Source organism: Moschus berezovskii, chromosome 9 (genome assembly GCF_049115385.1).
Source record: "Moschus berezovskii isolate FMDL1 chromosome 9, NW_MosBer_1.0, whole genome shotgun sequence".
Taxonomy (NCBI): Eukaryota; Metazoa; Chordata; class Mammalia; order Artiodactyla; family Moschidae; genus Moschus; species Moschus berezovskii.
In genome coordinates, this window is record NC_142468.1 from 18,803,201 (window position 1) to 18,816,995 (window position 13,795).

Below are 13,795 nucleotides of genomic sequence, written 5' to 3' on the forward strand. Positions count from 1 at the left end.
TCCGGCCCGGGTGTCGTCGGTGACCCGCCCACCGAGGGGCGTGGCCTTGGAGGGACCCCAGAGGCGGAGGGGCGGGTCCCGGGGGAGGGGGTGGAGCTTCCGGTGGTGGCGATTGAGGCAGGGGACCTGGCGCTCCAGTCGGGCTTCTGACCCCGCCCCTGGCTCACCAACCCCCACCCCTGTGGGCGCCAGCGCAGGGAGGTTCTGAAATTAGAGGCTGCTCCTGAGCTGAGGATCTAGATGTCTACGTAAACTAGACCTACCGTGTGCTTCTCCCGGCCTACAAGTGATAGTACGTTAAACCTAACGTTTCTTTCATTTCTCTACAGGACCTATTTGTACAGCGTTTCTCAGTGCAAATCAGCGGCACCACAATCAAAAGGAAAAGCTAACTTAAATTGTAAATCCCTGTGCCCTCCACCCCCTCCCTAATGAATCAAGACTTTTGGTGGGTGAGAACCTTAGAAACTGCATTTTAAAAAACATCGTCTGGGATTCTTGGGTTCCAAGTTTAAGAACCTATCTTCCCAGATAGTAAGCTTTCAAAGCATGGCTGTCTTACTTTTGTAATATCCAAATGTTACAGAGTAACTGGTGCACGGTGATTGCCCTATGGTCCTTTTTTTTTGCCATCTGCCAACTTTCCATTCAGATGGCTGTAAAAACAGTACCAGTAACTAACTCCTTAAGTAGCAGACCACATACATACACTTACCTGAAAGCTTGTGTGTGTTAGTCGCTCAGTGGTGTCCTACTCTTTGAGACCCTATGGACTGTAGGCCTGAGACTCCTGTCCATAGGATTGTCCAGGCAAGAATACTGGAGTGGGTTGCCTGTGCCTTTCTCCAGGGAGTCTTCCCAACTGAGGGATGGAACCCTCATGTCCTACCTCTCCTGCACTAGCAAGTAGGTTCTTTACCACTGGGGACACCTGGGAAGCCCCTTAATGAATCAGTTCAGCTGCTCAGTCCTGTCCAACTCTTTGCGACCCCATGAACCGCAGCACGCCAGGCCTCCCTGTCCATCACCAACTCCCAAAGTTTACCCGAACTCATGTCCATTGAGTCGGTGATGCCATCCAACCATCTCATCCTCTGTCATCCCCTTCAGTTCAGTTCAGTCGCTCAGTCGTGTCCGACTCTGCGACCCCATGAATCACAGCACGCCAGGCCTCCCTGTCCATCACCAACTCCCGGAGTTCACTCAAACTCATGTCCATCCAGTCAGTGATGCCATCCAGCCATCTCATTCTCTGTCGTCCCCTTCTTCTCCCGCCCCCAATCCTTCCCAGCATCAGTCTTTTCCAGTGAGTCAACTCGTCGCATGAGGCGGACAAAGGATTGGAGTTTCAGCTTTAGCATCAGTCCTTCCAGTGAACACCCAGGATTGATCTCCTTTAGAATGGACTAGTTGGATCTCTTTGCAGTCCAAGGGACTCGCAAGAGTCTTCTCCAGCACCACAGTTCAAAAGTATCAATTCTTCGACGATCAGCTTTCTTCACAGTCCAACTCTCACATCCATACATGACCATTGGAAAAACCATAGCCTTGACTAGACGGACTTTGGTTGGCAAAGTAATGTCTCTGTTTTTAATATACTATCTAGGTTGGTCATAACTTTCCTTCCAAGGAGTAAGCGTCTTTTAATTTCATGGCTGCGATCAGCATCCGCAGTGATTTTGGAGCCCAAAAAAATAAAGTCTGACACTGTTTCCACTGTTTCCTCATCTATCTCCCATGAAGTGATGGGACCGGATGCCATGATCTTTGTTTTTTGAATGTTGAGCTTCAAGCTAAAAACCAAAGGTGAACAGTGGAGAAATGTTCAAATGCACAGGTAGTTAATCAGAAAACTGAAAATGAAATCAGTAACAGCACCTGGCCAAATGAGACTTTTTATTTCTCTTAAAATTTCCCAAGATAACCCTTCGGATTCCTAGAGCATCAATCCTCAACCCCTTTCTCCTCCCCGCCCCAATACATGAATGCATTTAAATAAGTTTTACACACAACTTTATATTTAAAAACAAAGTAGCATTTGTTTTTCCATTAACAGGAAATATTGGTGAAATAAAAAGCTTGACACCCCCCCAAGTAAAATTTTTTAAAGTTCTCATCTCCGACTTCCCTCCTCAAACTTCACAAGGGTAGGAATTTTTGCCTGTTTGTCCACATATATTGTAAGTGCTGAGAACAATGCCTAGCACATAAAACAGTTCTATACATTTGTTAAACAAGCATAGGCTAAAACCCATCCGTGAACTAGTTTAATCTCTTTGAATGCAACCTGGGATGTAAGTAGAAAGTCTTAAAATGCTGGCAAACTATCTTAGGAACAAAAACTTTGTGCAAAGATATTCATGGAGTATTATTAATAGCAAAAATTGGAATGTTAAATGTCTTACAATAAAGTATGGTTCACCCACCACAGAATGCGATTAAAATTGTTTATAAACATGATAAACATGTGTAACAAAAATTCTTATCCTGCTAAATTAATAAACATCTTTAATAGACATTTATGCATATGGCAAAACTCATTCCTGCAAAAAGGAAATAAAGGTGATTTAAAAAGCAACCACTGGCAGAATAACTGGACTGCAGATCAATTCTCCTCCAGTATTCTGTATTTTTTCACCTTTGAAGGTATACAGAAACCCAGGAAGCACTGACAAAAATCCAGTAGAAAGACACAGACCAGAGGAACAAGGCTAAAGTGACATCCCGGGGCAAGACTGAAGGCAAAAGTAGACGGTGGCAGAGGATGAGCAAGTTAGATAGCATCACTGACTCAATGGACATTAACCTGAGCAAACTCCGGGAGATAGTGAAGGGTAGTGAAGGAAATGGCAACCCACTCCAGTGTTCTTGCCTGGAGAATCCCAGGGATGGGGGAGCCTGGTGGGCTTCCGTCTATGGGGTCACACAGAGTCGGACACGACTGAAGTGACTTAGCAGCAGCAGCAGCAGCAGTGAAGCCTGGGGGGTCACAGAGTTGGACACGATTTAGAGACTGAGCAAGAGACCCAATAGAGAGCAAACGCCCAGAGTGCCAAGATGTAAACTATGTACACCATGCCTCTTACAAGGGCAGAGTCTCATTTGGGATTATCACCAGTCACTAGTAGATAAAAACAGAGTGAGAGGTAAGAAACATTGGGATTCCCTGGTGGCTCAGACAGTAAAGCGTCTGCCTGCAATGCTGGAGACCTGGGATCAACCCCTGGGTTGGGAAGATACCCTGGAGAAGGAAATGGCAACCCACTCCAGTACTCTTGCTTAGAAAATTCCATGGATGGAGGAACCTGGTAGGTTACAATCCATGGGGTCACAAAGAGTTGGACACGACTGAGCAACTTCACTTTTTCACTTTAAGAAATGTGAAGCGCACATAAAACTGTAAGCTAGTTTATGGAATCTCAAGTGTAGTGAAAAGGAAAAGGGAGGACCTAAGGTTAACTTCCTGTGTTTTTCAAAACTTATTCCAGACAGTAGGAAGAAAGAAGATAATGAAAATACCTGAGCAAGGCTCAAGAAATTGCAAACTGTAGTTAGAAACCAGAGACAAGTGGAGTGGGGGAGGTCTTCTGAATAGAAAGCAAAGGTTCAAGATGCGTATCATAAAATGGAGAGCTGGAATTGGAGACTATGCCTAAATGAAAGTTAAGATTTTGTTAATGTGAGATTATTGGCTAAGTAAGGGGGAAATCAAATAACTTTCACTCATTCATACCTACCAAGATAGCACTGGAAGTTTTTTGTTTGTTTTTTCCTGTGCCACACAACATATGGGATTTTAGTTCTACAACCAGGGACTGAACCTGTACTCCTTGCAGTGGAAGCAACAGTGTTAGCCACTAGACAGTCAGGGAAGTTCCAGCACTGGAAATTTAAGAACAATACAAACTGCAGTGCTTGTGGTTAAGAAGTGAAGTTGAGTAAAAGAATGAGAAAAAGAATAGAAGGTCCAGACTACCTGCAGTTGTGCTTTTATATTTTCCCCAGAAACGTCTGGAACTTGGGAGAATGCAGAAACAAATGACACACCAAAAAAAAAAAGAAAGCAAAAATGTGGCAAAAATCAGTAATAAGCTGTGAAAGACAAGGCAGATGGGAAATTCAGGATGCCAGACATGTTAGAACTACTTGGGTAGAGGGGCTGTTCAAAGCTAGAAAGGCTAGAGCAGTCACTCGTCCGTAAAGTCAGGACCAAGGCCACTTCTTTACACTCTCGATTCCAAGGCTAAGCAATCCAATTAACACTTCCCACATAAAGATAGTTTGTCTTTATTTATACATTACTGCCCTGTTTGCTATGGGAGTAAAGTAGGATCTGGCTCCTTAAATTGAAACAGCTCAAAACGAAGGGCTGGCTTTATCTTACTCATCTTGTAATATTTTAGTCTTAAATTCTGTATGTATGTCAATATTTTATTAAATCTAATTTCCTTCTTAACAAAAAACCTGGACCCCCCGCTTTATAAAGAAGACAACTTTGCCTCAAGAATATACTCAAAATGAAGCTTTCACATCTAGCTTTTCCACCCATGGTAACAATCAAACAGTTAATTGACAAGGAAAAAAACTGAACCTTCATGGTTTCTACATTCTAAATGAAGTGTTTACTTGTTTTTCCTTTTGTGACAAGAAAAAAACAGGAAAAATCGTTTAGAACTATTTTTAAATTCACAACACTTTTGTTTCAAAGATTTGCTAAAAATGCTTTCTGTAAGAGAACTCTTACTAACACACACTTTCCTCTGCCTTTAGGGGGCTATTAGCAAGACCATCCCAGGGATGGGGGAGCCTGGTGGGCTTCCGTCTATGGGGTCACACAGAGTCGGACACGACTGAAGTGACTTAGCAGCAGCAGCAGCAAGACCATACCTATCCAAAATAAATTTCTACAATCAGAATACTATTCTTTAATCTGCAATGTCCATTCAGTATCCGTAGCTATTAGCTAAATATGGCTTTAAATATGAATATTGCAAATAAAAAACTGGATTTTAAAATTCAATTTAGTCACACCTGACTTCTAAATACTTGAAATATGGCTAGTGTAATTGAAAACTATTTTAAATTTTATTTAATTTGAATGAATAAAACTCGACAGTGCAGACCTATACCATGAATTATATAACCCAATATCCAGGCCCTCTAGGTATCCAACATAAAGCACATCATGGCACTGTTGCAGTGGGTAGCTAAGACTGGAATCTAGGGAATTTCCTGACTGCCCAGTGGTTAGTATTCTATACTTTCACTGCTGAGGGTCCAGATTCAGTCCCTGGTCAGGAACCTAAAATCCCATGTGCCATGCAGCACAGCCAAAAAGACTCTAATTTGTAAGGTCTACATATTACCACCTCTGCTGAGAAACTTCCTCCTGTCCCTTGCCTCCCAACCTTGAAGTCAGAGCATCAAGTTTGACAGTTCATATAGTGTACATTGTATATCTATTAGTGATCTTCTCATTTTTTCCTCCACCACTAGACTGTCAGCTTAGAGGGATTTTGCCTTATTTATGTCTATCACTCCATCTAGCTTAAAACATGAATGGCACATATTAAGTGTGCTTCAATGGCAAATATGTCATACACAAAAAGACAAAAGGGTTACCTGACTTAATAATCAAGCTACTACTCTGTGCAAGAGAATCTAGGAGTCATTTATTCAACTAATACACGATATGGCAGAGTAGGTAGACTTGTGGAGTGTCATTTAAACAACATGGCTTGAAAAGAATTTTTATTCATTTTTATATACAGAAATTATTTTCTTCCTGGATATTTTAGATTGCCATTCCTAATTTAGTCTTCATGAGTCAAGTAATAAAAATGAAGGGCAAAGTTCCTTTAAAGATGAAAATTATGCAAATGCAAATAAATATTTCAATAATTTAATACAATCACAATTCAAAAAATCTACCAGTTTATCAAAATACTATATACCAAGTTCACCTTGGTTTCTAGTATGAATGTAATAGTTCCTGGGTTTAAAACTATGTGTGGAAAAAAAAAAACTGTATGTACATTTCCTAGTTTTCTTCCTGAAACTTAAGACTATTTCTTAGTCTGTTTGGAATGCCCTCTAATACCTTTTTATAGCTAGTGGCATTTACAAATCAATTTCACCATCTTTTTCTAAGCAAAAACAATTTCTCAATTTCATATTAATAGAAGGCTGAAATATGACTTGGAAAAATGTACAACCATTTTGACATAAAACCTTTCAGTAGTTTTTGGGTACAAAGTGGAAACATTCATAGAACTTATATGAAAGAGCTGGGTAAATAAGCTTCATATATACATTGTGTACCTTCTTGCATTTATCTAAATTTAAATGTTCTTCATCTTAGAGAAAAAAATGATAATAGTGTTCAGTCCAATTTGACTCTTGAGTTCATTGTTTTCTCAATTTATCCACCGTATCTACTATTCATGCCTGATTAGTACCTGAAACTGCACTCTCCACAAAATAATCATCAGCCTCTACTACCACAGATCAGTAAGTGCTCTGATAAGATTCAGAACAACATAATGTTCTCTAAGGAGATGTTCTGGGGCTGGCTGGGAATAAAGTCTAGAATATTGGAGCTATTCTTGGGCATCCTTTTGGAAGATTACTTTTTTGTTCTTAATATAAGTGATACCTATCATTTATCATTTGCCTCAAAAAATGTTTTTTATACTTAAAAACAAAAGAAAAAAAAAATTAAGCTGCATTTATGCAGTCTGTTAAAATACCAGTACTGACACTTTTAACTGCCAATCAAAGTAGTCCTTATATCACTTAGCACTGGCAACATGTGGGAGCTGGTCAGAAAGGCTAAGTCTCAGGGCCACCCTAGCCCCTACTAAGTCTGCATTTTAACAAGATCCCCCAGGTGATTCAGGTGCATGTTAAAGTTTGAGAAAAACCACTTTCTTCCCGTAGACAGATGTACACATTTAAAATTATTTTACTTACAAGGTCAAGTGAAGAAAAAGCGTATCTATTTCCTAGCTGCCACATCAGAATGGCTGTCAAGACTTTCATGTAATTTTATAACAACTTGAATGGGCAATATACGGATTAACTAAGGGTTCCAATTTGAAATTAATCTATGGACAAATGGTAAAGACAACTCAGAACGTTCAAGCGATTTAGTAAAATTTTCTTAAGTGTAATATTACTGACACTTGAATATGCCAGCTTATTCTTATGGTTATACATGTCTGATTCTTTACATACAAACCTGAAAAATTCTGAAGATCCTGAAGTTTAAGCTTGGTGGCAAAATCTGACTTGAACTGACATTAAACAATTAATGTAGCAGTCTTTAACTCAATGATCAGTCAGATCAGATCATTTGCTGCAGAAATGTTAATACATAAACCTGGGATCCTGACACCAATCTCACTGGAGGTATTATGCAGTATATGGTATGTGCCCCTAAGGGTTTCACATGAGGGCCCTCTTAAGGTAAATATGATTGAAAGAGCAGAAGAGACCAAAGCAAGGAAAATTAAATCTACCTGAATAAACTTCCATGCTAATGCTGGCTAAATAAAACCAACCTAATATGATGTCTCAGAAGCAATAATATGTAAGAGAAGATAGGCATAATAAACTGCTCGAGCAAGGAGTTACATTGGGGGATCAATCTGAGAAAAGACTGGCAAATTAATTTGTAAATGGCAAGATACATGTTTCTAAAACTTTCCCTTCAGAAACTACAAGTTAAAATATTGTAACACTGAAAGGGGATATATCTCCATAGATGTCTAAACTAATCCAAAATAAGGGAAATGGCCTCTTCTCACCTTCAGGTACTAACACTCAAAAATCCAGCCCATATTTTCAAGTTAAGTTTCTAGTATGCACCGCATAATTACAACATGATGCCATTTATTTAACAAGACTCTGAAAGAATGAGTCCCCAAGATCAAATATATACATTTTTAATATTTGATATATTTACATAATGGAACCATGCACATCATGGTTCAATGTTAAGAACAGTGTTTTCAAATGTCCTCTTAAGATGTAAAAAAAATTCTTGTAATTCAAGTTCAGTTATGCTTTTTATGGTTTAACACACCCCCTCAATCTTTTTTAAAAATAAATACTCAGACATGGGAATAGCTGCACCTAATTTCTGTTAAGAACTGTTTAAAACTTGGTACATTTTTGGGTAATTTTGCTCCCTGGTGAAGTCCTGATCTATAATAAAGAAAGCCTCATGTATATCTCTAAGAACACGATCAGTACAGTTTTGAACGTTGATGAGCAGAAGTAAACAAGGTGTGTGCCTGCATATACGCACACAAGATATAAACCCCTGACAAACACAAATGAGTGGTAACTGCTTTAAACGACTTACTTTATCCTCAGAAATTAGAAGTAAACTTTGTAAACTGCCATGCTACATTGCTACAGTATTTTGTCAAATGTTTTATAGCCTGTAAAATTGCCTAATTTTATCTTTTGATAATTTTTTAAAGATTTTTTTTTCATTTATGCTTTCTAAATGAAGCTTTCTTTTTTAAAACAAAGGGGTACATCAAAATTTAACTAAGGATCAATGAAGTGCAAAAAAAATGCATAAAATAAAGCTCTCCAGATTCTAAGGATCTGCCTCATTTCTGACAATGAAATCAGGGGGGAAACCACTATGATTCACACTCCCTTAAGGAGAGGCTGACACAGCCAGCTATGAACAGAAAAACCCATTTCATTCAATAGACTGTTGCTTGCCACAAGAGAATACCATGCTCTGGGAGACTAATAACCTAATTATCCCAGACATCTGGATTGGCACAATACCACGTTTCTTTTACACCTCTATTCTTGAATTAGGAAATGTTTAAGGGAAATTTCCAAAGCAAAGGAAAAAGTAAGACTTTTATACATACACTCACACAAACACACTCATACAGAGATACAGTAGGAATGGATTGTCTGCTAATTTTCACACTCTAAATTTCATGCCATCATGAGGGCCTGCCATTTTTGATCAAGGAGGTAAGGGTAATAGGTATGACTGGTTATTTTTTCAATTTAAAATCATTCATGTTGGTGCCTGTACAGTACAGTTCAATATTAAGTGCAATTCTGCATAAGAATGGGGGAGTCATTTTAATATTTACAAGGAACAAATCAGCAGAACAAGATTATATCAGATAGGCTGTGTACAGTAGCTGCGGCTTATAAAACATACCAGTAATTTGTACCTGGTGAGTATAAAGAGAACCATGGTAGGATTCAGATGTCTTTACAACCAAGGGAATACACACGGCATCAACAAATTAGAGGACAAAAAAATTCACATTTTCTACATTAAAAAAAAAAATTACAGATCTCACAAATGTCTTTGAAGACAAAAAAAAAAAAAATTAAAGTCCTTTGAAGGATGGGAAAGAAGAAATCTGAAATGGAACTCTTAATGTAAAAGAGTTTTACTTCACAAGACCAATTTTCTTGGCTTCTGTTTCATATATCAATAATCTCCACATCTTGACTATAAAAACTTCTGCTTCTTCATCAAGTACCTAGAAAACGAAAAACAAAAAAGCCAGTTACACGTGTAAGAAAAGCAATCACCAGCATCTCCCAACAAGGCAAATGGAGTAAAAAAGGCTTTTCTCTACCAACAAGCATTTACTTTATACATGTCTTGAACAGCTATTTCCTAAGGAAACCACGTTTGTTATAAAGAATATATACTATATTCTTTATATAATATATAGTTATATAATCACCTAATACATAGTACAGAGTATCTCAGTTACCCTCTCCCCAAGAACCTCACAATCTTAACATTAACTGAGCCCTTATTACATGTGACACTGAAATATTAAATGAGAATACATGTATAGCATTTTAATGTAGTCATCTGAGATACAGTAAACAAAATGGACACAATCATTCCCAAGGGACACAAGACTACTGAATAAATAAAAGGTCCTTTCCCCTTGGCAAATCAAATGATCTTTTCTTTAAATCTGTGTCTCCTTTGCTGCCCTGCAGAGGGCTAGGGTGGGGAGGGAGGTGCAGTTGGGGGGTTCAGGATGGCAGGGACACATGCGTACCTGGGGTCGATGTTAATGTATGGCAAAAACCATCACGATACTGTAAAGTAGTTAACCTCCAATTAAATAAATTAAAAATTACTTGGATTCAAATCCCACTTCACCCTCCTACCAGTTACATGCTCTTGGTTGGGATACTTAATTACAGTGAGCCTCAGTTCTCTTATCTGTAAAACGGAGGATACAGTAGCTATGTCATACTGGTTGTACTACCGGAATTAAGAGACAGTATGTACAAAGTGCTTTGAAGAGAGCTTAGTACAGTAAGTACCTAACACAAACCAGAAATTTGATTTTTCTGAAAAATTTCCGTGCATTTCTCAGTGATGACAAAAAAAGAACTTAAATAAGATGTCCACGAGCTAGACTAAACCTATAATTTAAAAATACCATGCTGCAGGAATTCCCTTGAGGTCCAGAGGTTAGAGGACTCCTTGTTCCCCTGCCAAGGGTGTGGGTTCAAACCCTGGGGTCTCGCAGCCAAAAAAAAAAAAAAAAAATTTTGCTGCAATACTAACATGGAATTGTACCCTGGACATAATACAGTTATAGGCACAAAAATGCAGCCAAAGTTCATTAGCTTACATAAAATGAGTGAAGGTAGTCTGAGAAAGTCAGAATGCTAATAAGAACAAGATATTATTTGAGCTGAATATTCAATCTCATTTATTCAAGAAATATTTAGAGGGTCCATGAGCTATCACCAGAACAAGCTGACAACACTAGCCCAATTGGTTTCCTCCCACCGTGATCAACACTGAAATAGAAAATAATCAAGTGATTAAATGGTAGTTTAATTATACCCCAAAAATCAAACTATTTCAACAGATCAAAATAGTGATATATGTCATCTTCACCAACAGTAATTATATCCCTGCCAAGGCAAATCAGAACACTGATTTTTTTTTTTGGCTGCACATCTTGTGGCATCCTATTTCCCCAACCAGAGACTGAACCTGGGCTCTTGAGAGTGAAACTGTGCAGTCCTAACTATTAGATTGCCAGGGAATTCCCTGATTTTTTTATTCCTTAACTCAGGAGTAACTACAAAGCCCTCTCTTTACCTGACGGATAACTATAAAGAAAGGCTGGAAGGTCAAGGACATTCTATCCCTAAGGATCTATTCACATTTCTCCTTTCATCTGAGGCTCAGCATTACAAAACCAAAAGCTTTTCACAATTTTCCCCCCAGGAATTTTAAATAGATACATTAGGCTAGCAAGGAAACAGAAAATTAATGTTATCCGGCTTTAGACATCATGAAGTGCTTGAATACATAATATCTTGACTTTAGAGCTCCTTTTGGTTAGGCAACCCTCTCTGCTACTCCCTGACAACTTTAATTGCAGCTCAACATAAAAGTTTCCCTGATCACCTATCATCTCATATCACGCTTGACATTTCTTCCTCTCTGGCTCTTCTTCCATTGCTACCGTCCCACTCAGCCCTTTAGACTATTTCACTTTATGCTAACCATCTTCAACTGAAAATCTGATGTGACCCCTGATGACTCTGAGGAAGTTCCTCACTTTCAAAGCTTTAAGTCTCCACAACAGAGGGAAAGTTGCTGGATCTTCACTGGTTCTCTCCTCGTAAACAGTATCTCCACTGAGGTTCACAAGACCTCACGACACCACCTTCACTCCAACAGCAGCTATCTAGGAAATATCTGGTCTTTCATCCACATTAAATGAGCGCTATGACAGCTGGTTCTTGCATTTCTCTTTAATCCCAGTCCCAACATGCAGCAATTTCAATTTCGAAGTGTTATAACCCAGCTTAACATTTGTTGATACTCTAAACAATGACATCCGTTCTGCCCCAGAAACTCCCATGGCCATACTCTGCACCTTGCCATTATCTGGACCGATTCACCACTTGTATTCTTTAAACTACTACCAACCCAACAGACACCGGGTTCAGGTAACAAAAGAGTTACACAATCTTCAAGCCTCAGTTTAGATGGTAATTTCTGTGATGATTTCTCTAACACCTAACTGCTCTATCTCCTCTGCCTCCATTATTTTTTTATATACACCCCTTATATTAAAAATGCTGTAGTATCAATATTGGTATACGTTTCCCTGCTAGTTCTTAAGGGGAGGTATTCCATCTTGTTGTGCTTTTAAGCACATTGCTCTACCTAGTTAACACTTAATAAATGTTCTCTAAATGTATGAATAGATTCAGAATTTATATTTACACACAGACACTAAAGACAGGTGAAGGAAGAGACTGATAAAGAAAACTTTAATTCTGCTGATGTCTAATGATATCTTACTGTGAATACCTTTAACTCTGAATGCATATTCAAATTTTAATTCAGTCTTATAAAGAGTTTAGAACCAACAGAGGCAGAAATTCAATCAAATTCAGAGGAGCAAGTTTGATTATACTGATCTTAAAATATAAATAACAGTAAATTTTCTCTTACCATGGCAACATCATCTAAAATGCTCTGAGGTGAACTATGAGCCATAACCTAATAAGAGAAAAAATTAATGTCAATTTGAAAATAAAACATTAACAATACAGTAAAAATATTTTTTAATGTATCCTTAAACTAGTATGAAAATTTCTTGTGACTGAAGAATTTTTCTATAAATTTCTCAACTCTCAGAATCTCCCTCTTTTCAATGAAAGTTTGACACCAAAACCTAAGATCTTAATCACTATATATGTCTTCTAATTCAATAATTATAAGTGGAAAAGATAATTTGCTATTCCTGACATTAAAGGAGCAATAATGAGAGAAAAACATTTCCTTAAAATGCAATTAGCTATTCCTTTGTAGAACTACAGTGCTTCTACTGCAACTATCTTATTAAAGATAAGACAAGGCATTCTCGGGGTAAGGAGAGAGCAAAATTGGTAGTAGCCAGCAATTCTGTCTCCTCTGACCCTCTGAAATGAAAGCACTCAGTATGGGGTCTCAAATTGTATAGAAGGGTACACTTAAGTAGTCATGAATCTTGTAATTAAAACTAAATTATCAATGACTTGGCCCAACAAAAAATTCAATTTAGAAAGCCTCTAACATTTTAAAATATATAACAAATATTGGAGGTGGAAAGAGTAAAAGACTAACCTTAGAACAAACAAAATCAACTAACGTAGCTTCTTCTTCACCTATGTATTCTATGATTTTTTTATTAATCCATGGTCTAATTCGTCGTTCCATCAATATCTGTAAAATAAAGCATGGACGTTAAGTTGAAGAGCTTTTTATTACACTTACTTAAAAAGCCTATATAATCTCTTAATTTTTCTTAAAGCTAAAATATAGATCATTCACAAGTTGAAGTAAAACAACTATGTATCAGGATACAATTATTTGCTTCTAATTTATGAAGACTTCAAGTACCACTAAGACTTTTCACGATAATGTGTCTCAAGACTCTGAGCTTCCCTGGTGGCTCAGATGGTAAAGAATCCGCCTGCAATGCAGGAGACCTGGGTTCATTCCCTGGGTTGGGAAGATCCCCTGGAGGAGGGCACAGCAAAACACTCCAGTACTCTTGCCTGGACAATTCCCATGGACAGAAGAGCCTGGCGGGCTACAGTCCGTAGGGTCACAAAGGGTCGACCATGACGGAGTGACTAAGCACAGCACATGTCAAGCCTTTAGCCACATTATCACCCTACTTAGACTGAGTTTCTGTGCTACATTCAGAACCAAAAACTTGCAAGAAAATGATGAAATACAATTTGCTACTCA

The 13,795-nt window shown here is 38.3% G+C and overlaps 1 protein-coding gene across 1 annotated transcript in view; it reads right to left on the reverse strand.

Moving 5' to 3' along the window:
- Positions 1–6,338: 6,338 nt before the first annotated feature.
- The window catches only part of RBM25 (RNA binding motif protein 25), a 51,604-nt gene continuing 44,147 nt past the window's right edge, over positions 6,339–13,795 (reverse strand). The window contains exons 17-19 of the mRNA XM_055435536.2: positions 13,166–13,264; positions 12,512–12,559; positions 6,339–9,536 (exon numbers count right to left, since the gene is read on the reverse strand). Coding sequence (XP_055291511.1) covers positions 9,444–9,536; positions 12,512–12,559; positions 13,166–13,264 — 240 coding nt within the window. The 3' untranslated portion in view covers positions 6,339–9,443. The remainder of the gene's footprint in view (positions 9,537–12,511; positions 12,560–13,165; positions 13,265–13,795) is intronic.